Source organism: Aspergillus eucalypticola, assembly GCF_003184535.1.
Source record: "Aspergillus eucalypticola CBS 122712 chromosome Unknown BO83scaffold_11, whole genome shotgun sequence".
NCBI lineage: Eukaryota > Fungi > Ascomycota > Eurotiomycetes > Eurotiales > Aspergillaceae > Aspergillus > Aspergillus eucalypticola.
Window position 1 is genome coordinate 323,492 of NW_020290285.1, and position 21,795 is coordinate 345,286.

The following is a 21,795-nucleotide window of genomic DNA, read 5'->3' on the forward strand; positions in this document are numbered from 1 at the left end:
ATGTGGGGTTAAGGACAGCCCTCGGCCTTGTCTTGATATTTGGATCGATGTGGAGAGCGCGGGTGGCTGCCGTGTATCTGCAGGTATAAAAAGAGCCCTGCCGTCTGCATTGATCTGGACCCTGACCCGTCCGTCGTCAATTGCTGGCATTCCCTGGTGGAGAGCACCCTCAATATGCGCGTCTCGTCGGCCCTTCTTTCCGCCCTTTTGCTTTCCAGCACTTCGCTGGCAACCCCGGCCCAGGTTTCCTCATCCGTGGCCATCTCTACACAGGGGAGCCCAGCGCCAGAGGAACATGTTGCAGCACAAACAACTGCTGCTGCAGAGGCAACTGCGGCGGCGGCAGCGTCGGCGGCAGCAACTGGTGCATCCGAGCAGACGGCCAGTACGAAGCAGCAGCCAGACAACGATGGTAGTGCCGACCAGCAAAACGCAAATGCTGCCACTCAGCAGTCAAACGCAAACACAAATACAGACACCGGTAACCAGCAGCCATCTGCCGATGTAGCTGGCCAGCAAACCACCCCCAGTGCCGTACAGCAAACAGCCGCAGCTCCGGAACCGACAAGCCAAACAACCGCCACCCAGTCACAGGGTGGAGATCTTCTTGGCGGACTGGTGGGTGGCATCCTTGGTGGTGGCTCCAGCCAAAATGCTGGAGCAAGCAGCACTGCTGCCGCATCCCCCTCAGCAGCAGGTCTTGGTCAGTCTGCCACCTCCACGCAGGACACCGCGTCTTCTGCAACGACGAGTTCTTCATCATCCGCAGGCGGCTCTTCCGGAAACCTTTTGACGGACATTGGTGATGGCCTCGATGGCCTCCTGGGTCTCTTGTCGCCAACATTCTTGAAGAATGTGGAGTCGTTCTTCAACCACTTTGCATATCTGTTCGATGACAAGACTACCGACCAGACGAAGTCATTGATCGACACTGCGTACAACCTGCTCACCAAGCAGTTGATCACTGAATTGACCGGTCTCCTCAACAATGCAAACAGCCTATTGACGCCAAACTTTGTGAACGAGACCCAGCAACTGATCAACTCGGTTGGCCCACTCGTCACGCCACAATTGTTCAAGAAGATCTCTACCTTGCTTGATAATGGCAACAACCTTTTGACTGCTGAGTTTGTCAAGGAGGTTAACGGCCTGATTGGCAATGCAAACAACTTGTTGACAGCCGACTTCGTGAAGGAGACACGTGAGCTTATCGAAGCTGTCTCTCCTGTACTGACACCAGACCTACTTGGTGAGGTTGGCACGCTGCTTAACAACGCCAATGATCTCCTGACTGCAGACTTCGTTAAGGAAACGAAGTCGCTCATCAGCGCGGTCGGCCCGATCCTGACTCCAGAACTGCTGAAGGAGGTCAACACGCTATTGACTAATGCCAACAGCTTGTTGACTGCAAACTTCGTCAAGGAGACAACATCTTTGATTGATACAGTCGCGCCTAATTTGACACCAGAATTGTTCAAGGAGATCAACTCGGTCCTCAGCAATGCCAATGGCCTCTTGACACCAGGCTTTGTCAATGAGACTCAATCTTTGATCGAAACTGTTGCTCCTAACCTGACCCCCGAATTGTTCAAGGAGATCAACTCTGTCCTGGGCAACGCTAATAACCTGTTGACCACCGACTTCGTGAAGGAAACCAAGAGCTTGATCGGCGCCGTTGCCCCTGTACTTACACCAGCTGTTCTCGCAGAGGTTGCTGGCTTGTTGGGCAATGCCAATGACCTGCTCACACCGACATTCGTCAACGAGACTCAGGGCTTGATTGGCGCCGTGGCTCCAGTCTTGACACCTGCTCTTCTAAAGGAAGTTGGCAGTCTCTTGGGCAACGCCAACTCTCTGCTGACTACCGGATTCGTTGATGAGACCCAGACATTGGTTGGCAATGCGAACGACCTACTGACGACCGATTTCGTCAAGGAGACCCGTAGCTTGATTGGCGATCTTTCACCGGTCATCACACCTCAATTGCTATCAGAGGTCTCAGGATTGCTCGACAATGCAAACTCCCTATTGACAGCGAAGTTTGTCAATGAGACGCAAGGATTGATCGACGATCTCTCGCCAGTCATCACACCTGAGTTGCTTGGCGAGGTCGGCGAACTTCTCGGCAACGCCAACAAGCTATTGACCACCAAGTTCGTTGAAGAGACCCAGAATCTGATCGATAGTGTGGCACCTGCAATCACTCCTGCTCTCCTCACAAAGGTGAACTACTTGCTGGGTAACGCAACGAACCTGTTGACGCCTAATTTCGTCAATGAGACGAGCAACCTCATCGACGAAGTTTCGCCGATCCTGAGTGAAGTTGCGCCAATCCTTACACCCGAAATGCTTGGCGAAATCGGCGGTCTCCTTGGAAATGCCAACGACTTGTTGACTTCGAAGTTTGTCAACGAAACGCAAGTACTCGTTGAGGACGCTTCTGAGGTAAGTCTCTTCTGAATAACAGCCGCACAGTGAGCCACAGACTAACTTTTCATAGTTGCTTCCCGCTTTGGTTAAGGTCTTGGGATCGCTGTGAATGTAATGAGGTGTGATATTTGAAGGATATACGATCTGATGGACAACGAGTCTACTTTAATCCTATGAGTAATTATGTGTTTGATGTTGATGCATTCAATGTTCACGACGCTTGTGCTGCCGATTTAACGTCAAGTACAGACGACGTCTTAATATTAGCACATCCATAGTCATAAAACCTCCTAACGCCGTTCCTGTCGTGGAGCTGGCTTTGCCGTAATCGCAAGAACAACTCATCGCGGTGTTCATGGATGAACACTTCCTGATTGCCTTTAAGCCTTGTAGAGAGGAAGTAGCTCGATTTGCCAGTATGTATTCCGAGCCGTAGAAGAGGTCTCCATCGAAGCCGTACCGTATTCAAATCTGTCACGCCGGGTTCTTGGAGACACAATTCTAAATAAAGCCAAGCACACGGTATGGCTTATTCATCCCATAACTGGGTGCCGATTCCAGTAGAGCGGCTCAAAGAGGAGTTCAACCTGCTCGGCGCCATCTGCTAGTCGTTTGGACTTCGAGATCGCACAATGATTCATCTCTCATTGTATTTGTCCCCTCTGAGAAGACTGGCGGTGCCCTTTTGTTGATGGCCATGTATGAACATGTCTGCATGGGTTGTGTAAAGCTTATCTGACTGAACACAGTATTTAAGACGCAATGTTCGAAGTCTTGACTTCCTGGTATTTGGACAAGACCTTCATCTCTGTGTTGCGTTCCTTGATCTTCTTGTCCATAGCTTTCTGCACTTCTTCGCGCTTCTTCTCGGCATCTTCCAGCTTTTGCCTCACTTCCCTGGCAGCTTCTTCTTGCGCCTTCAAAGCCGCTTCTGGTGTCGGATATTCCTGGCGTAGTTGTTCAATCTGGGAGCGTATTTCTTCTTCGTCGATGGGAGTGCAAGTAACCGGATGGTATTTGTGCGGCGGTAATGGTTCGCCCGGAATTCGAATCTCAGGTAGCAGTTCGTGAATCGCAGTGGTGCGGACAGGGGAGTCCTGCGGGACCGCCTTGGCTGTGGGAGAAGGCGTTGGCTCAGAAGGCGGAGAGAGAGGGAGTTGTTGATCCATATTGATGTGACTGTTGAGAAGGGGTGTTTGCTGAACAACCATTTACAAAATTCGAGTTCAATAGGGTAGATTGTGCCAGAAAATAGTGAGATTTCGCAGGTTATTGGAAACTGAGGTGATGAGAGTTCTTGAATATTCCTGGGATTTTGTCAGTCGCCATTACTGCCATCTGCCGGTTCACCGCCATTAATGGTCACCTGATCCGAGACGGTGCCCCGCAGCTCCATTTGTATTCCAATGAGCTTCCTTTACGGCTCGCAGCAATAACTGGCTTGTCCTTGCAGTTAATAGTACTTGGAGGCTGTCTATACTGCCTTTAGATATTCACGAAAGCGTTCATCTTTCCAAGCCTCGAACGTTAGCGCGTACGTGATCCTGATTAGATACGTTCAGGCGGTCAGTTCCTGCCGTCAGGGGGAAGCTCGCCGCCTTTGCTCCGGATGTGGGGGTTCGGGGAGGGCCTCGACCGGCAGCGCCTCTCAGGATGTCGTGAAGCTACCCGGTCACTCGGATAGATGAAAGACAGGTGATACAGGTCTGTTTACTTCGCTACGAGCTTGCCAATTATGCAGGCTTTCGGTATGTTACCCATCCTATATCTCATCAAACAAATCGGGTCACCAAGTAGGATGACATGTCTTCTGGCAATTGCGCTAATGATGCAACTCTAGTCCCCAAGAACCGGAGAGTAAGTCGATCATGCTCAATCCATGGAAGTATTGAAGATGCCAATTCCAGGTGCAGCCTCGGTTTGAGTTAATACTCAGAGTAAGGACCATTGATCACATTGCAAATGACCTACCAACTAACTGCTATGGTGGTTGTAGATCATTGACCTCAATAATGTCCCCCTCGTGAGCGGTACCGCTTTCGTCAAATGGCGCCTACCGTCATCTAGTGCGCCTGAACACTACGGCCACACAGATAAGGCGATCATCATAGATCATCGGGCATATTGGAACTATGAGAAGGTCCTGCAGGTCAGGCTCACCATTGACCGCAACCAGACTTTACACGAATGCGAGTTGTACTTCGAAGTCATTCAAGAGTTTGCGTCAGGGGGGAACAGTGAGAAGAATCTGCTAGGAAGGATCAGACTCAATCTTTCCGAATATGTGGATAAGAGTGACGATGACGAGGGCATTGTCCGGAGATACTTGATGCAGGATAGCAAGATCAACAGCACACTAAAAGTTGGTATAGCTACACGCCAGGTCGAAGGGGATCGGAACTACATTACGTATGTCACATACTATACTGGGATGCGCTGTAATAGTTTCGAGGAGCATGTTGCTGATGACATTCAGGCCGCCTCTCAAATCAGCCATGGTCTTTGGCGGAATCGCTGGGGTTGTATCCTCGGAACAGGGCGAACACGACGATCTTGGCCGGCTTCCCTCGATCAACACCCAGAGCCGGGAAGTGACAGATATGCAAGACATGTACCGCCGCACACTGGCCGCGTCTTGGAATTCGCGGGCGGACGATTTACCGGCCGACAAGCTGATCGAAGAACTGTTCTCCGGTGGCATTAGCTGGGCAGATGGGCATGATGCCCGTGCAGAGAAATCAGTCGAGAATCAGGCGGATCGACTGTCACCACATGGGCGCACAAGCGTAAGGCAAGCTTCATCAGACAATCGATTGTCTCCTTCCAATTTTGAGAGGCGACCAAGGAGTTCTTCAAGCAATCATTATCGCAACGATGTGAAAGGAACAGACTTTGCCCCGGTCGCTGATCATGCACGAAAAAGCGGAAGCATAGAACAGCAACTGTATGACAATCCTAAAGGCAAGGCTTGGAAGAATCGTAGTTCGGAATTTGAACTGTCCGAGTTCGATGTGCGCGAGGATCTGCGAAGTTGGGAGGTCATGAACAAGGAGTGATCCAGTATGGTGCTTTGTGGCGTTAAGCAGTCTCTTGTATAATACCCCTATGACTTTTACTCATGCCTCTGTTCTTCAATATGTTTGCTTTCTCACTTATGGCACCAGAATGTTGGGGTAGATAACTGCCCCATGTAAGCGTAGTCTCCGATAACCGTATCGATAATCGAGGAACTGCTCGAGGTGGGTCCAAACATGAGCTAGTCCACTTATGGACTAGCTGAAAGTTCATAATGCATCAATCTGAGCTTCAACTTTCCATCCGGGCTTTTCTTAAACTCCGGTCTGGTGCATTTGGTTTCGTGGTCCATATGCTGTCTCGATATTCCAACAGTGCAGCAAGTCTTTTAGGCTGCCGGCTGCTCCCAGAATGCAGAGCAAGCTTACTCCCTCCCTCCTTGCGCCGGCATAATGTATCTATCCGGTTCGAATCCACCGAAACTGATGCGAATCACGACGAGACGCCGCCGCAACACGTATCTTCGCGCCGTACACCTGGCCACAACCGTCTCCAGCACCACCGACTCCAACGGAGACTGGGTAAAAAAGTACCCATTTCTGTGAGCTCGCTTGGAAATCCTGGTGAGGTAGTAGTGGTCAAGGACCGGCAACGCCGTCGACTACGCATAGCCAAGGATGAGCCGAAGGAAGTCACCGACGAAAATACCCTTCCTCTCTTTTTGAGGGAAATCGACAATGACGATCAGTTTGTTGATAGTGAGCTGCTCAAAACACGTGTCGAAAGTTTCCGTCTTGATTATGAACCTCATCACAAGTTGCCCGTTGCCGATTGGACGGCGCTCCGAAACGAATTCCAGTCGTCATTTACCTACCGGCAATTATTGGACTATATAATAGAATGGAAGGAGAATGAGTTGGATAAGGACGGAACACCAGAGACGACGCCCACACGCTGGACACCCGGAGTCTCCGAGTTTCTCGAAAGTAGTTATCTCTCCCGAAAAGGTGTCGCCGATAGGGTTGCAGCGTCGCAAGGTCTCAAGGGGAAATTTCTACTGGCTGAAAGGATACTCCGTGACTGCTGGCATCTCGGAGTCCTTGATGAAGTTGGCCAACTAGACATACAGCTGCCGACGCATGTACTGTCTCTGCTCCTCAGTTCGCAGCATTTTTCTTTCGAAGAATTGGCCAACATGCACGACGCAAAAATTGATGTCACGCATTCGCTTGGTCTTGTGAGAATCACAGGAATGCAACGTATCTGCGAGTCAATCAGTGAGATTGTACACGATGCCATGGCTAGGGTTCGACAAGAAAGCATTGAATTGCCACCTGACGAAACGAAGACGAAAGTCAACAACCGCATCTACACTCCAGATTTCCTCTCGTGGGTGACCAAAACCTATAGAGTAGCATTCGAACAAAATACACCACATACGCCAAGCCAAATCTACTATCTTGCCGAAGACAAACAGGATGCAGATAATGCCCGTAGGGCCCTGCACCTTGCCTATTACAGTGGAACTGCTCCCGCTGTACCGTTCAGCACATACCTACCCTCAACTGAGCCAGCCAGTGTCCATGACATTGATCCTGAGAACAACACATCATGGTTCGAGAGGCAAAAAGCGTGGTTCCGATGGGCCACACCAGCAACGCAGTCTGACGAGGTGAAGCCCTCGGACACGGTAATGTTCGATAACCATCAAACTCGGGTATCCGATGAGCTTTTCAAGCTACTTCGACAGAAATCATCCGTCACTCATCAGGCACATTCTGAGACCGGCGCCGACTTCCATGAATCCATCACGGCAGCAGTCGGCAAATGCCTTTTCCTACGCAAGCCATTCTTCGAAGAGAGCTCGGTCAACGCTTCTCAACTCGGCAGAATGTCACTCCCAAGGACCTTCACCACCGACATCCCTCGCGCAGCGCAATTTCTCCGCACGCTCACCCCTAAACCAGTGGACGAGCACCAACAAGCCTACCGCTTCCGACTCGTCCCATCAGCTCTTAACGCCAACGTCTTCCCCCAGCTCGAACTAGAAGTCACTGCCGAGACAAGCAGCACACCCGAAGATGCAACCCCCGACTTCTCCATGCGCAGCGCAAAACTTATCCTCTCCGAAAGCAACGTCGATTACCTCCTCCCCGAGAACGGACTTGACCTCCGCTTTACCCGCAAACTCACCCGGGAGCTCCTCCCCCCGTCCCAGGACAGCAACTCCTTCTCCCTCTCAAACATCGAGGAATCCCTCCGAAGCCTCTTCTCCCGCACCTCCACAACAGACGGAGAACTCCCTCTTCCCCCGTTCACACAAGTCACTCTCCCCCGCGCTATCCTTCCCCAGGACGCCGCCGACAGCTCCGCAGAGTACATCTTCCTCCCCGTCAGCGATATCCGGGGAACTCGTATCCACGAGTACGATTTCCGTGGCCAGCAGCTCAATTATGCTTTTTACGAGAGCGGGCCGTTCAACCCGTACCGTACCACAGACTTGTTCTTGAACATGGATATGACGGACGGTTCTGCGTCGGCTGATTCCAACGTTGATGTTTCTTCCGAGACTGTGTCGCGGGATGTTGCTGCGTTCAAGGAAGAGTTCCACACGTTCTATAACACTGCTTGCGCCCTGGCTTTCGAGTTGGATAGAGCGAGGCGCTTGGGAGCTGTTTGGAATGATACTATCTGAGTTAAGCTGGCGGGAAGCAGTGTTCGATTGTATAAATAGATATTTACTTTGATGATATATGTACAGTATGATATAACTTGTAATTGGGAAGACTTTGCCCCTCTCTACTTCCATTTTTGTGTATTATGTACTAGTAGCTAAGTACTATTCCTCATGTCTGATCAAAGTTCCGGTGTTCTTGATCACGAAATATATTTCCGCCGCGGTCTTGAAAAGCCGATGCATAACACCCGAGAGTGACAACATCTCTAGCACCTAGTGCGCTTTATTGAAGAATCATAAAGACGCCTCTCTATGTAGTGCGAACCGATAATTGCTTTTTGAAATCAAATTCCAATAAAGTCGTAGAAATCATTAATCCCTCTCCGAAGACCATCCTCCCATGCCTCCGAATTTTCCTCCAGCTGCTCCGGGTCTATATCTCTTTTGCGCTGCTGAACCCACAACTCTATATTATAGATCTTGTCCGCACCTTTCCGCGGTGCCAGAATGCCTTGAACACCAGCGCCAAAGAATCGTAATGCATCATCGTATCCCAAGTTCCAGCCATGGACAAAGCTTTGACGTTTATTCGAGCCCCAAGACTCCGAGATTTGCAACAAAGCCTTCTCCTGTAATTGTGATCGTTCGGCTTTGGCTTGGTTGGTTTTCTCTCGGACCTCTGTTTCGGGTAGCGTCATTTGACTAGGTATTTGAAGTTTACCATTTGAAATATCAGTTTTGAATTGAGCAATGTCAGTTTCGCAACCCTCAAAGACCCGTTTGTTGCATGTTGCCTGGTGGTCGTTGATGTATACAGGCAAAGATGCATCAATGGCATTGGCTATTTGGATGATCTCGTCGTAGCATTCGCACATGTCTGGGGCGGGTTCACATCCGGAGGATACAGAGAGTCCGACCACCCCGGACATAGAATGAAAGGTTATCTCTTGGGCAAGGAAAGCGACGCAGTCCCGGGCTATTGTTCGATCTTTGGCACTCGCACAGAGGTTTATACCGCTGGCGCTGGCCTGAAAATCAATGAGGATACCGATCCCGTGGAACCAACATTTTTCGATAAGATGCTTCACGTTACTCCAGCATTGGTGGTACACTTCTGATGGATCCCCTTCGAAGGATGTTCCCCGACTGAATACGGGTCCGAGGGAGTAGAAGCTCAATGGTAAGCGGAGGGTTCGGCAGTGCGCTACGTCCTTGAGCCAGGCAAGGTCTTCGTCGGTCAGTGCCGAGTGCCAGTGGGATTCCCATTTCTGTTTGGTTTGCCTGAGTCCGGTGGATGCTATGGATCTGGTATGATATACTGCGGTTTAGTACCTATAGGGGAGGAACCATGTATGTGGGGAGGATGTCATGTATTTTCTAGTACCTACGTTTTGAGTAACTGTAGTTCATTTGACTCGCCAGCAGTATTACGCGGACCGAGTACAAAGAAAGAACCCAGACTCGCTCCAAATTGCTGCCGAAAGCGGTATATGTCCTTATCCCTGGGCGGTATAGGACAGTATAGTTCTGGCATGTTCTTTTAGTTGGTTCGAAAATAAAAAAAATATGTTATATGAGATATTGTTGGTCAGGTGACAGGGATGTCTATGAAAATAACAGATTGGATGTGGTATGAAATGGTAATATGGTACAAGGGTAAATAGTGACACTGCAATAGATCAGATGAAGAGCAATTGTTCCGCCAGCAGCATGATAGGAGTAGTAGAGGAAGATGAAGTGTTATGAGAAGCAGCACTTGACCCTGAAAATCAGATGAGTTTCCCAAAATGGCAACCCCTCACAAGCAATAGCTGCCCTAATGAGGAATAACATTCATCAGACTCAGAGATTTCAGGGGGGTAGTGAATGGAGTGCCACGTAAAACTTCCTAGTGAAATCAGGAATTTTAGAGGGTGCAGGAGAGAACAGAAGTCAAGAGGCAGAAAACATCATGATGGGGGTTACAGAATAAAGAGAAACCGGAGTGACCAAACCATAGGAACCCCGGGCGGGACTGACGTAGTTGGAAGACGGGAGTCTGGCTTTAAGGCTCTTTTTTTTCTTGGAGAAGTGATGGATGGTTCACTTCCATTCGGACTAGCGAGGGGCTCCGCATTTGGCCGAGTGTCCGTGCTGCTGTTACTGCTGAAAATGTCGCCTGTCATCTTTCACTTCTAAGCCTCGTTCCTCTCCATTTACATATTGTGAACTGTTTTGATTTCTTGCGCTCTCCTCTTTCGTTTGATTTTTCTCGTTTCACGGGTCTGCAGCTCCAGTAGTCGCCGACCGTGCTGCAAGTCCGTGGTGCCCAATCGGTGTGTGTTCAGTCATGAATTTGATGCAGACCGAGTAACCGGCCAGGCATGGAGAGAACACGGGTTGCTAAGGTCAGTACTGTTTAAGTGCCTCGATCCAGCAGTAAAGCGCACTATGATGATATCCCGACTAACGACTTCTGTGATGCTTCAGGTTGAAGATGTGACCTTGGCGCGCCGAGGCGAGCAAGTGGTCGGCACTCTCCACCTCACCCCTCACCATATTATCTTCTCCCACACTCCTCCTCCTCCTCCTCCTTCCTCCTCCACCGACACGTCTCAGGCTCCGGGCCCTTCTGGTCGGCCTAGAGAGCTTTGGATCACATACCCCATAATCTCCTTGTGCACCTGCCGCCCCACCCCCTCCGCATCCCGCCAGCCGTCCTCCATTCGTCTCCGGTGCCGCGATTTTACGTTTGTTTGCTTCTATTTCACCACGGAGAGCAAGGCGCGTGATGTTTACGAAACCATCAAAGGCTGGACCTGTAAAGTGGGCCGCATTGATAAGCTCTACGCTTTCTCATACCGCCCTCCCCCTCCTGAACAGAAATTCAACGGTTGGGAACTGTACAATCCTAGCAAAGAATGGGCTAGACAAGGCGTCGATCAGGCTGGTTCTGGATGGCGAATTTCTCAACTGAATACAGACTACGGAGTAAATTTCCACGTAAATTACCGTGTGAATTATTGTGCTGACTCTGACTTTCCAGTTTTCTGCCACTTATCCAGCCCTTTTACCCGTCCCCTCGGCCATTTCTGACAATACCCTTAATCACGCTGGAAAATATCGGTCCCGAGCGAGAGTGCCGGTTCTTACGTATCTTCACCCGGTGAACAACTGCTCAATCACAAGGAGCTCACAGCCTCTTGTCGGTGTGCGACAAAACCGCAGCATCCAAGACGAAGCGTTGCTAGCGGCCATCTTTTCAACCTCGCGCTCAGAGAGACCTCTTGCAAGCTTCACCCCGCCTGGCTTCGATTCGGATTCCTCCAATTCGACCCCAGGGAACGCCTCACGCAGTCATATGCTGGCTGATCTGACTGTACCTGATGACTTGGAAGATGAGTTGTTGAGCCCTGTCAGCGAGAATCCGGAGGGAAAAGCCCAAGTTTATGGTGCCCAGCAGCACAATCTCATTGTTGATGCTCGCCCCACGGTCAATGCCTTCGCCATGCAAGCTGTTGGACTTGGATCGGAGAACATGGACAACTACAAATTTGCCACCAAGGCTTACCTTGGAATCGACAATATCCATGTGATGAGAGATTCATTGAGCAAGGTGATTGATGCGCTCAAGGATTCAGATGTAACCCCACTGGGTCCAAATAAAGACCAGCTTGCACGGAGTGGATGGCTAAAGCACATTTCCGGAATCCTAGACGGTGCTCGGTTGATCGCTCGGCAGGTTGGTCTCCAGCATTCGCACGTCTTGATTCACTGTTCCGATGGATGGGATCGTACGAGTCAGTTGAGTGCCCTGAGCCAGATCTGCCTCGATCCTTACTATAGGACGATGGAAGGCTTTATGGTACTGGTGGAGAAAGATTGGCTATCCTTCGGTCACATGTTCCGACACAGATCAGGACACCTGAACAGTGAGAAGTGGTTCCAAATCGAGAACGAGCGGATTGGGGGTGATTCCAACCGTGGGTTTGGCGAAGGCGGTGGTGCAGGCAGAGCTCTTGAGAATGCGTTCTTAAGCGCCAAAGGATTCTTTAACAGAGATAACAACAGCCGCGACGCAATTGGAGAATCTGATGGGGAGATGCAAAGCTACGACGCAGAAAATCTGAAGAAGCCTAACAATGCTATACCCCGAACCGCCGCCGCCGACAAGGAGGTTACCAAGGTGAAGGAGACGAGTCCAGTCTTCCATCAATTTCTTGATGCAACGTATCAGTTGCTGTACCAATATCCTACCCGATTCGAATTTAACGAGCGGTTCCTGCGCCGTCTTTTATACCACCTCTATTCATGCCAATTTGGAACCTTTCTTTTCAACAGTGAGAAAGAACGCGCAGATTGGAACGCGAAGGAACGAACTCGGAGCGTGTGGGACTACTTCCTGGCGCGGAGGGAGCAGTTTACCAATCCACAGTACGAACCTCAGATCGACGACCACAAGCGTGGACAGGAGCGACTGATCTTTCCCCGAATCAATGAGGTCAGATGGTGGAGTGAGTCGTTTGGTCGCACCGATGCGGAGATGAACGGTGTGCGGTCCTCTGGTTCTAGGCCACCCATTGGGCGTGATGCGACTAGTACTCAGCCATCACCAGTGTTGACCGGAATTGAAACCGCTAATCATTCTCTCGGCGCTGGATCGTCTGGGAAAGATACTTTGAGTGTAGCCTCCACTGGAATGGCGGCAGTAACTGCGGGTATCTCGAATCTCGCCTTCCCTAAGAGCAAAGAGGACGGGCAGGATCCTAAGAGCATGAATCGGATGGAAGTCGAGATGCAATAGCCCACGCAACGAAAGCTGTTATGATGTGGTTACAAGGTAGTGGATCATGGTGAGCGATCTGGGTATGCCTGGTTCGAGCAAGAAATTTCGTATTATCTCTGCGACGTATGCTTGTGGATCTAGTGCCAGCTTGGGACGTTGCATCTCCGGGGAAGTAGAGTACAGTTTACAGTCAGACAGAGGGACAGAGAGAAGATTATGAATCAATGAATACAAAAGAGCGGGAACCAGCAGAATGCATACAGATGCTGGAATCGGGATATGGGCTTTGAGTGTTAGTTCCAGTTTGTGATCTTGGATTGAATTCCATAGCTACTGTAACTAGAACTAGAAAACAATCAGAGTTAGTTAACTAATGCCTGAACCCCTGAAATATGAGGCAGAAAGCGGGATTGTAGACTAAGAGGCTTGGCGCCCCAAAGAGGGAAGGTGCCCGCCGAGCAGCAAGCGAGGTTGAGCCCTAGCCCAGAAGGGCCAGCAGAAGCCCTAAAGGCAAAAACTGCCCACTAACGCCGGCTCTCTCAAAACTGACTTGACCGCCGCCGCCCATTTCGCCCTCGCACGACACACCCCCAACCTACGCCCTCGGCCGTTTCTTCGCCAATTCAATAAAACAGAAACGCAATCATGGCTGCTGTCCAGGGAGCTATTTCGAAGCGCCGCAAGTTCGTCGCCGACGGTGTCTTCTATGCCGAGCTGAACGAGTTCTTCCAGCGCGAGCTGGCTGAGGAGGGATACTCCGGCGTCGAAGTCCGTGTCACTCCCACCGTCACCGACATCAGTACGTCCGCCCGATATTTCATTTTGCATTTTGCATTTGATTCCAGACCCTGTGTGTTATGTTGGAAAAGGCCGGGATTGGGACATTTGAAGAACCGATATGGGACGAATGATTGGTTCATCCGGGAGGAGCAAAAGGAAAATAGTGATCGGAAAACGGCCGGGAATATTTCAACCAACAACTGGAGACCTTTGGGAATTGGAGACGATTTTTATATGCAAAAGAAGATGGAATATATGTGCCAGTTGCTAACGGATGCTCTCTTTCTTTACAGTCATCCGTGCCACCCACACCCAGGAGGTTCTCGGTGAGCAGGGCCGCCGCATCCGCGAGCTCACCTCCCTCATCCAGAAGCGCTTCAAGTTCCCCGAGAACTCCGTTTCCCTCTATGCCGCCAAGGTCCAGAACCGCGGTCTCTCCGCCGTCGCTCAGTGCGAGTCCCTCCGCTACAAGCTCCTCAACGGTCTGGCCGTCCGCCGTGCTTGCTACGGTGTCCTCCGTTTCATCATGGAGAGCGGTGCCAAGGGTTGCGAGGTTGTCGTCTCCGGAAAGCTCCGTGCTGCCCGTGCCAAGTCCATGAAGTTCACTGTACGTCTATCAAAAAGGATTGATTTTCATTTCTCGAATGGTCGGATCGGTCCCGAATCAGTGGTGGTATTTGCGCATATCCAACGACAACATTACCAACTACGATCTGCGAAAACGAAGCAACTGTGCAAGGACCGAACCGAAGATACACCCACCATTTGAAGAACCAGTCCATCATATGTATGACATGAAGTACCAGCAAAACTAACAATCATTCTTCCAAATAGGACGGTTTCATGATCCACTCCGGTCAGCCCGCCAAGGAATTCATCGACAGCGCCACCCGCCACGTTCTCCTCCGCCAGGGTGTCCTCGGTATCAAGGTCAAGATCATGCGCGGTTCCGACCCCGAGGGCAAGGCCGGTCCCCAGAAGACTCTCCCCGATGCCGTCACCATCATCGAGCCCAAGGAGGAGCAGCCCGTCCTGCAGCCCATGAGCCAGGACTACGGCGCCAAGGCTCTTGCCGCTCAGCAGGCCGCTGAGCAGCAGCGTCTGGCCGAGCAGCAGGCCACCGAGGCCCAGGAGGGTGCCGGTGCCGAGGCTTACGCCCAGGAGTAAAGAAAAAAAAATCATATCCCAAACAAAAGAAATTTCATTTGGTTTTTTTTTTCTTCTCCATTAGGCCCTGCTTCTCTTCCCTGTTCTCGAATATCATCTTCATTACCTAGTCTCCTGTCCCGCCCATTAACCTAACCTAACCTAACTCTCAAACCTCTTTCCTATATCTCTTACCTATGACGCTTCCAAATAAACAACTACTTTGATGACCTCTAAGCTGTTTATTCAACTCCCGGCTCTCTCTCTCTTCCTATCATAGATGATGGGGGAAGGATAGTTGCGAGACGCCCTTCTGTGGTTGTATATTTTTTTTCTGTCTAGTGGAGACTCTAGGCGGAAATGGGAATGAGAAGATGGAAAGGTTGATGAGTTGGTTGTTCTTTCTATTCTCATTGGCTTACGTCATAGGCTGGGTCGGGGTAGGACCTGGAATTTTTTAAAGTAGTACTAGTATCTAGGCACGTGGGGAAAAGAGATTGTTTGGTCTGCTGGTATTGGATTTGTGTCTGTTCTTTCGTAGGATTGTGTAGTCTTGCTACTGGTATACGTAGTTGGTTCCCTACATACTATGGTTTCATGTATATATATAATCGGTTAGTATTAATTGAATTAAGTACATCTTGTTTGTTTTGAGTTGCCCCATAAGCCTAGTACTAGTACTATAAGAATTTACCACTGTACTCTTACGGCAGGAAGAGTTAGTATGAGGTCCAAAGGGCTTGAACTAGTCAAGTACTAACCATTACTCGACCAAGGAAGATATAGTACTCCTACTGCTAAGGTTTACTGCAGCTGAGCCAAAGGAGTGATGGCGAAGCTTTCAACACCTGCTGTACTATATATCATGAGTATTATTGAACACACTAAACTGTGATAGACTACTTTTGGCTTCTGACAGTTCTCGTTTCTGGTGACGATGACATCAAGAAGTAACAATGAGATAAATCAATCATGGCATCAGCTATTTTTCTATGTAACATCTATCGTCTACGCATGACTTTGCTCTGACCTCACGCTGTCGCTTACAGGAAAGCTTCGACGTTGATCTCCAGAGTGCTGACGGGGTACTTCAACTCGTAGTTCTCCAACACCGTCGGGTGCAGGATACCGAAGGCACCGATGACGTGCTCCTTGCCAGCTATGCGCACGTGGACGGAGGCGGCGTGCCCGGGGAAGTAGGTGGGTTCTAAGGCGTCCAGTTAGTGACCTGTATATCTCGGGATGTCTAATTGCTTCTTGACTTACCGTCAAGCTCCTCAATCCAGTACTGAGAGTCAGCCATGGCGGGGTTCTCAAGGCCCTCCTCGCCAGTGATGAAAGCGCTCTTGAGCATGGCCATGACACGGTCCAGGAGACCGTGGACAACCTCGAAACCACTCGTCTTGCCGTACCAGGCAGCAGCGAAGTGCCTCTCGTTACGACTCTTACGCTCCAGAGACAGGTCCTTGAAAGCAACATCGCTGACTTCGAAGACCTTCATGGGCACGGCGTGATGCTTGTTCTCACGGATGGTCTTGAGCAGACCGGGCAGCAGGCTTGTGCGGACAACCTGGAACTCAGTGGTCTTGGGGTTGGCCAGCTTGACGGCGGTGTTTCCGTCGTCCTTGCGGTTGAGCCAAGCGAAGTTCTCGTCGTGCGAGCACAGGATCAGGGGCAGCACCTCAGACCAGCCGGCCATGGCGGCCTCCATGCGCACAATATCGGTAAGCTTGTTGATGGGGAGGGGTTGAGCAATGGTACCGGACTTGCTGGGGAAAGACCGGGGAAGGTTGTTGAAGCCATAAGCGATGGCGACATCCTCCATGATGTCGGCTTGGTGGAGAACGTCGGCTCTCGTCGGAGGGATAAACACATCAATCAGATCCTTGGAAGCGGTAGAGGGCTTCGCATCGTAAGCCATCTTCTTCAGGAGAGTGCAGATCTCTTCGGGGGAGAGCTCCAGGCCGCAGCACTGGTTGAGGTAGGAGACCTCGGCCTGAGTCGTACGGGGCGCAATGTCGGGGACGACTCTAGTCTCGTTGTTGTGATCGGAGATCACCTTAACAGGCTCAATCCTATTCGTCCAGTGAGCAGGGCTTTATTACTCGAACCGAGAGGAAGCGGGCTTACGTGAAAGGCTCGGAGGTGTATTGAGAGAACATGGACACAATGATCCGGTTAACAATCTCAACCTTCGTCTTGTCAAGTGCAGTGATCTCGATGAAGACGTTCTTGGTGTCCAGGGTGATCTTGGAGTGATCGCCGTTGATGATAGGAGGAAGAGAGCAGACGGTTCTCTTGGAGTCGTAGATCACGGGGTAAACGGGGGAGTCGCGGATGATGTGGAGGTACTTGCCCAGGTGCTTGTCTTTCTGTTACATAGTAAGCACCTAGTTTATTCGTCTCGTCAGACACCTGTGGGCCATACCTCGTAGAAAGCCATCAACTCCTCGCCGTTCATTTCTTTCGTCTGGTTGAGAGGGACAAACTTAATGTCCTTCGGGGGAAGGGCCTCGTATGTGAAAGGGCCCTGGATGGTGTCCAGATCGTGGGTACCGATGGAAACGAGGGTTCTTTGCCTGGCGAGGTTCTGGTGGAGCTTGTCTTGCAGGGCAATGAAGGATTCGTAACGCGCTTGGTCGAACTTGATATTGCGGAGAATGGCACCGGAGACGAGGGGGCGGATCTTCATAGTCTACGCTCATGTATTAGTTTCACTCATGTTGAGCCAGATTTTCGGTGGTAACATACGTCCTCCTTGACGATGATGGTCTGAAGTTCACCATTGGCAGGCTCGACCAGCTTGTAGTTGGGGAGAGGCTGACGGCCCAGGAAAATGTTGAGCATGAGGGCGATACCCTCGAAGCACAGCAGGTCATATCTAGATACCTTTCAGTATGTGTATTTTGGATCATTAGAGTTATCGCGGGTGCGTACCGGTTGGCGGGGATCTCGATCTTGAGCTGCGGGGGTTCTTGCTTGCCGTTCACAATCGGTCTGTCCGAGTTGGTGGTCTGGTTTGAGTTAATACTGCGACTCCCAAGGGGCGAGAACGGTCGAAGGAGAATTTACGTCTTCATCGAGTTCAATTCCTGTGGTAAAGTAGCAGTTAGCGCATTGCCCCGCCAATCCCGGTTCAGAATGTCCGACGTACCGAATTCGAAGCACAGCTCGTCGAACTCCTCGGTGGTATAACTAGGGAGGTTGGTCAGTATGAAGAAAGAGTATCCAAGGGGATGAATTGCGCATACTCCCGACCGAGCGCCTCGAAAAGCGCCTCCTTGTCGACGGAGATGGTAGGCATGGTGATGAGCGGGGGAGGTTTAAGACAGGGCGACAAGAAAAGTTGAGAGGAAGAAGAAAACCAACAGACTGCCTGAGGAGATGGATAGTCTGTGTAAGTCCCACCACGAGGTCAACCGCAAGTAATCAGCGGGGGGGAAAAGAGGACGGGCAACAAGAGCGCTGGGCTTCAATCGGACAGTATGCCACCGTTTGGGTAACTCTACAGTTAGTCTAGTCGGAGTCATAAAGTCTTTTGTTCCCCGTTGGGGCTTGACCCTCTGTGAGGGCGGCGGGCAAAGCCACTGAAAGCGCACCGCCACAAGGCCATCACCCCTCCTTTTTTTCTTGCTTGGTGGTTCGAACCTCACCGGACTCGGACTTCCGTACGGGACAGTACACCGCCTGCTTGCGCTCTCCCCTTCACCAGCCACAGTCCGGCCTCCAACAAGTCCAAAGCAACCTCTCCAGCAAGCCCATCTCGTCACCTTCGCAATCCCCCCCCCCTCCACGGATTAGCTTGATATCACTGCTCACAAGTCTTCCATTCTAAACCCCTGTCGCATCATATACGGGGGTCTTTTATTTTTCACGATAATCTTAGATTGGACCATAATCCCTGTTTGGTCCCGGTCCAATTGTCGAGGTATGATAATGATGTTCTTGCTGCTGCTGTTGTTGCTCAAGTGTCCTGCGGCGGCCCAAACCCCACGAAACCTCGCTCCGGGGTTCTCAACTCACCCTCTACTATCTCCTTCTCCCTCCCACCACACTTCCCCCCCGCTAACTTGATACCTTTTCACCTTTGTATAGGTTCTTAGCATCCTCCTTCCTCTTCACGATATTCCCGCCCCCTTTTGCCGGATTGCCTTTCTTCCTAGGAAATATTCGTCGTGTTCGCGTGCGAGCGGGTCGGATCGTAGCCTGAACGAGGACTTGGACCGGTCACATCCTTGCCTCTCTGCGTATTTCCCTAACATTCAACCTCACACTCATACATCATTTTCGCAATGGAGGGCCAAGGAGAGAACGACGAGCTTTACCCTATCGCCGTCCTTATTGATGAGTTGAAGGTATAGTTGCCCTCGTGGTCGTCCTATCCCTGACGCACGAACATCGGCAGTCCTGATCCTGAGAATGTCACAGCATGACGATGTACTCCTCCGCCTCAATGCCATCCACCGTCTGTCTACTATCGCTTTGGCCTTAGGGCCCGAGCGGACCCGGGAAGAACTTATCCCTTTCCTTGATGGTTAGTACCGTCAACGCAAGAAGGATAGCTTTCTGGTCAAAATGTTTCCCCTAACTCTTGCGCCATAGATTCCGTCGAGGATGAAGATGAGGTTTTGACTGCACTGAGTGAAGAGCTGGGTAATTTCATAGAGTATGTCGGGGGTCCGGAGTACGGGCATGTACTCCTCTCTCCGCTCGAGAACTTGGCCGCTATTGAAGAGCCTTTGGTCAGAGAAAAGGTTAGAGAGCCGCAACCGTTTTTTTGTGGTACTCTCCCTTCGTGCTGACATTCATTGTTTCAGGCTGTGGAATCCCTCAATAATATCGGCGAGCAGTTGTCCGAGAAGCAGATCGAAGAGAATTTCATCCCGATGGTCCTACGCCTGTCGAAAGCCGACTGGTTCACCTCGAAGGTTTCCGCGACCGGCCTGTACTGTGTTCCGTATAGGAAGGCTTCTCCCTCATCACAGCAGACCCTTCGGCAATACTACGGAGGCCTCGTACATGATGACACACCGATGGTGAGGAGACAGTCGGGCAACAACTTGGCGAAGTTTATCAAAGAATTGAATACCCAAATCGTTATCGAAGAGATGATACCCCTGTTTCAGCACCTTGCAACAGACGAGCAGGACAGTGTCCGCTTGCTTACAGTGGATGTTCTCATCTCGATCGCGGAAGAGATCCCCAAGGAGCAGCAGCCCAGCCATGGTGTTCTTTTGACCTCCTTGCGCAACCTGTTTGAGGACAAGAGTTGGAGAGTCAGGTACATGGTTGCTGATAGATATGAGAAGGTATCTTCTGTCCTGACGATGCTCCTTCCGCCGTGTGTTGTGCCTTTCTGACCTCGTTGGTAGATCGCTAAAGCTGTGCACGAAGAGGTCGTAACTCGTGATATGGTTCCCTCTTTTGTCAAGCTTCTGAAGGACACCGAAGCCGAAGTCCGTACTGCCATTGCTGGACAGATTCCAGGTATGATTCTCGCCTACTTTAGGCTCTTACCATGGCTAACCGGCGTTAGGCTTTTGCAATCTGATTGACCGAGACACATTGCTCAACGAAATCATGACTAGCGTGGAAGACCTTGTCTCTGATCCATCTCAGCATGTGCGCGCCGCGCTTGGTACTCAGATCAGCGGTCTTGCACCGATACTCGGAAAGGAGGAGTCAGTATCACCGATTCGCAGACGCCGTTTAACCAGCTTACTTACAGGTCATGTTCAGGACTATTGCGCACCTCCTCCCGATGTTTTTGCAGATGCTCAAGGACGAGTTCCCCGATGTCCGCCTTCATATCATCTCCAAGCTGGAATTGGTTAACAAAGGTGAGACGAACAACTCGCGTTTTTAATAAAGCATACATAATCTAATTGTTGTAGTTATCGGCATCGATCTTCTCTCACAGTCACTTCTCCCGGCTATTGTCCAGCTGGCCGAAGACAAGCAATGGAGAGTGCGTCTCGCGATTATCGAATACATTCCCCTGCTTGCAAGCCAATTGGGAGTCAAATTCTTCGACGAACAGCTCAGCGAGCTTTGCATGGGCTGGCTCGGTGATACAGTTTTCTCCATTCGCGAGGCTGCTACTCAAAATCTGAGGAAGCTGACGGAAGTGTTTGGTGTCGACTGGGCTAAGGGCTCTATCATCCCCAAGGTGATGGGGATGGGTCAACACACCAACTACCTGTACAGAATGACAACATGCTTTGCCATCTCCGTATGTTGATTGATCGCTCCTACAGACATTGCCCTGCTAACTTTATTCAGACTCTCGCACCCGTTGTTTCTCTGGACATCATCGAGAACTCGATTCTCCCCATCTTGGATCGACTTGTCTCGGATGAGATCCCTAACATCCGTTTCAATGTGGCCAAGTCTTATGCCGTGCTGATCGATACCCTGCGTCGCCTCCCCACAGAGGGAACCCTCACAGACCTGGAGAAGGCAGGTAAAACTGCCACGCCATCCCCGCGGGGTCAGGACCTCATCCAGCAAAGAATCCTCCCCAGCTTGGAGAAGCTGCAGGAGGATGAAGACGTTGATGTTCGGTACTTCGCAACGACTGCCGCAGGCGGCCACGAGGAAGTCATGCAGACTTCACCGTAGGCTACTTTCCCAACTCGGCGTAGGCCAGCACCTGCTTGTTGATGCAAAGCACCTTGGGTGTGAGTGGGAATAATATCAACGGCACTCGCACTAATTTGGGTGGAATTCAGTTTTGTCAAACTTAGAAATAGTCAGAGCGTCTGACTGGTACGAAATGCTCATGGCGTTCTAAATGTAGATTCTTTTGGTCCACGATCAACCCTCCTGCAAAAATTTCTCTCTTATGTTTCCCGAAAAATGTAATCGCAAATGTGTAGCACGCAAGTGCTACTTCATGAGAAACGCTGATTAGAAGCAGCAAACGACTTGGTAGATCCCATTCAGTATCATGTGATCCCGAGGGCCTAGGATGCGCTACTTC

General features: G+C 50.7%; 8 protein-coding genes across 8 annotated transcripts; 5 read left to right on the top strand and 3 right to left on the bottom strand.

Moving 5' to 3' along the window:
• Window positions 1-174: 174 nt before the first annotated feature.
• BO83DRAFT_416883 (uncharacterized protein) lies at window positions 175-2,539 on the top strand (the record flags this gene model as incomplete). Its single annotated transcript, XM_025534722.1, has 2 exons — window positions 175-2,445; window positions 2,501-2,539. 2 exons carry the CDS (start codon window positions 175-177, stop codon window positions 2,537-2,539), a joined length of 2,310 nt encoding a protein of 769 aa, XP_025388467.1.
• Window positions 2,540-3,182: 643 nt separating this feature from the next.
• BO83DRAFT_426672 (uncharacterized protein) lies at window positions 3,183-3,599 on the bottom strand (the record flags this gene model as incomplete). The annotated part of the gene is made up of 1 exon (XM_025535297.1): window positions 3,183-3,599. One exon carries the CDS (start codon window positions 3,597-3,599, stop codon window positions 3,183-3,185), a length of 417 nt encoding a protein of 138 aa, XP_025388468.1.
• A 300-nt stretch (window positions 3,600-3,899) lies between these two features.
• On the top strand, window positions 3,900-8,152 carry BO83DRAFT_360022 (uncharacterized protein). Its single transcript, XM_025529381.1, has 6 exons — window positions 3,900-4,178; window positions 4,271-4,287; window positions 4,344-4,367; window positions 4,427-4,839; window positions 4,907-5,482; window positions 5,830-8,152. Exons 1-6 carry the CDS (start codon window positions 4,166-4,168, stop codon window positions 8,138-8,140), a joined length of 3,354 nt encoding a protein of 1,117 aa, XP_025388469.1. The 5' UTR covers window positions 3,900-4,165; the 3' UTR covers window positions 8,141-8,152.
• Window positions 8,153-8,265: 113 nt separating this feature from the next.
• Window positions 8,266-10,152, bottom strand: BO83DRAFT_337075 (uncharacterized protein). Its single transcript, XM_025528466.1, has 2 exons — window positions 9,511-10,152; window positions 8,266-9,427 (listed from the first exon to the last, which is right to left on the bottom strand). The coding sequence occupies exons 1-2, from the start codon at window positions 9,654-9,656 to the stop codon at window positions 8,467-8,469; spliced, it is 1,107 nt and encodes a 368-aa protein (XP_025388470.1). The 5' UTR covers window positions 9,657-10,152; the 3' UTR covers window positions 8,266-8,466.
• Window positions 10,153-10,223: 71 nt separating this feature from the next.
• Window positions 10,224-13,214, top strand: BO83DRAFT_378114 (phosphatidylinositol-3-phosphatase YMR1). The gene is made up of 3 exons (XM_025531167.1): window positions 10,224-10,509; window positions 10,592-11,092; window positions 11,148-13,214. The coding sequence occupies exons 1-3, from the start codon at window positions 10,486-10,488 to the stop codon at window positions 12,903-12,905; spliced, it is 2,283 nt and encodes a 760-aa protein (XP_025388471.1). The 5' UTR covers window positions 10,224-10,485; the 3' UTR covers window positions 12,906-13,214.
• Window positions 13,215-13,584: 370 nt separating this feature from the next.
• Window positions 13,585-14,843, top strand: BO83DRAFT_378116 (40S ribosomal protein uS3). Its single transcript, XM_025531168.1, has 2 exons — window positions 13,585-14,274; window positions 14,502-14,843. The coding sequence occupies exons 1-2, from the start codon at window positions 13,942-13,944 to the stop codon at window positions 14,832-14,834; spliced, it is 666 nt and encodes a 221-aa protein (XP_025388472.1). The 5' UTR covers window positions 13,585-13,941; the 3' UTR covers window positions 14,835-14,843.
• An 882-nt stretch (window positions 14,844-15,725) lies between these two features.
• BO83DRAFT_337082 (phenylalanine--tRNA ligase subunit beta) lies at window positions 15,726-18,322 on the bottom strand. Its single transcript, XM_025528467.1, has 9 exons — window positions 18,065-18,322; window positions 17,968-18,008; window positions 17,886-17,905; window positions 17,751-17,827; window positions 17,565-17,694; window positions 17,242-17,508; window positions 16,944-17,185; window positions 16,080-16,888; window positions 15,726-16,020 (listed from the first exon to the last, which is right to left on the bottom strand). Exons 1-9 carry the CDS (start codon window positions 18,115-18,117, stop codon window positions 15,857-15,859), a joined length of 1,803 nt encoding a protein of 600 aa, XP_025388473.1. The 5' UTR covers window positions 18,118-18,322; the 3' UTR covers window positions 15,726-15,856.
• Window positions 18,323-18,619: 297 nt separating this feature from the next.
• BO83DRAFT_378120 (protein phosphatase 2A structural subunit TPD3) lies at window positions 18,620-21,762 on the top strand. The gene is made up of 9 exons (XM_025531169.1): window positions 18,620-19,168; window positions 19,242-19,347; window positions 19,416-19,567; window positions 19,631-20,122; window positions 20,186-20,300; window positions 20,350-20,494; window positions 20,553-20,653; window positions 20,708-21,045; window positions 21,096-21,762. Exons 1-9 carry the CDS (start codon window positions 19,106-19,108, stop codon window positions 21,432-21,434), a joined length of 1,851 nt encoding a protein of 616 aa, XP_025388474.1. The 5' UTR covers window positions 18,620-19,105; the 3' UTR covers window positions 21,435-21,762.
• Window positions 21,763-21,795: the final 33 nt, after the last annotated feature.

Bases quoted from the DNA above. Each gene is read 5' to 3' on its own strand.
- BO83DRAFT_337075 (XM_025528466.1), bottom strand. From the start codon at position 9,656: ATGCCAGAACTATACTGTCCTATACCGCCCAGGGATAAGGACATATAC. The intron at 9,428-9,510 runs GTAGGTACTAGA...ATATCATACCAG, and splicing joins GAACTACAGTTACTCAAAAC to ATCCATAGCATCCACCGGAC.
- BO83DRAFT_378116 (XM_025531168.1), top strand. From the start codon at position 13,942: ATGCTCTCTTTCTTTACAGTCATCCGTGCCACCCACACCCAGGAGGTT. The intron at 14,275-14,501 runs GTACGTCTATCA...TCTTCCAAATAG, and splicing joins CCAAGTCCATGAAGTTCACT to GACGGTTTCATGATCCACTC.
- BO83DRAFT_337082 (XM_025528467.1), bottom strand. From the start codon at position 18,117: ATGCCTACCATCTCCGTCGACAAGGAGGCGCTTTTCGAGGCGCTCGGT. The intron at 17,828-17,885 runs GTAAATTCTCCT...AACTCAAACCAG, and splicing joins GAATTGAACTCGATGAAGAC to ACCACCAACTCGGACAGACC. The intron at 17,695-17,750 runs GTACGCACCCGC...AAAGGTATCTAG, and splicing joins ATCGAGATCCCCGCCAACCG to ATATGACCTGCTGTGCTTCG.
- BO83DRAFT_360022 (XM_025529381.1), top strand. The intron at 4,840-4,906 runs GTATGTCACATA...GATGACATTCAG, and splicing joins GGGGATCGGAACTACATTAC to GCCGCCTCTCAAATCAGCCA. The intron at 5,483-5,829 runs GTGATCCAGTAT...CAGTGCAGCAAG, and splicing joins TGGGAGGTCATGAACAAGGA to TCTTTTAGGCTGCCGGCTGC.
- BO83DRAFT_378120 (XM_025531169.1), top strand. From the start codon at position 19,106: ATGGAGGGCCAAGGAGAGAACGACGAGCTTTACCCTATCGCCGTCCTT. The intron at 20,301-20,349 runs GTATGATTCTCG...AACCGGCGTTAG, and splicing joins CATTGCTGGACAGATTCCAG to GCTTTTGCAATCTGATTGAC. The intron at 20,654-20,707 runs GTGAGACGAACA...TAATTGTTGTAG, and splicing joins GCTGGAATTGGTTAACAAAG to TTATCGGCATCGATCTTCTC.
- BO83DRAFT_378114 (XM_025531167.1), top strand. From the start codon at position 10,486: ATGGAGAGAACACGGGTTGCTAAG. The intron at 10,510-10,591 runs GTCAGTACTGTT...GTGATGCTTCAG, and splicing joins AGAGAACACGGGTTGCTAAG to GTTGAAGATGTGACCTTGGC. The intron at 11,093-11,147 runs GTAAATTTCCAC...CTGACTTTCCAG, and splicing joins AACTGAATACAGACTACGGA to TTTTCTGCCACTTATCCAGC.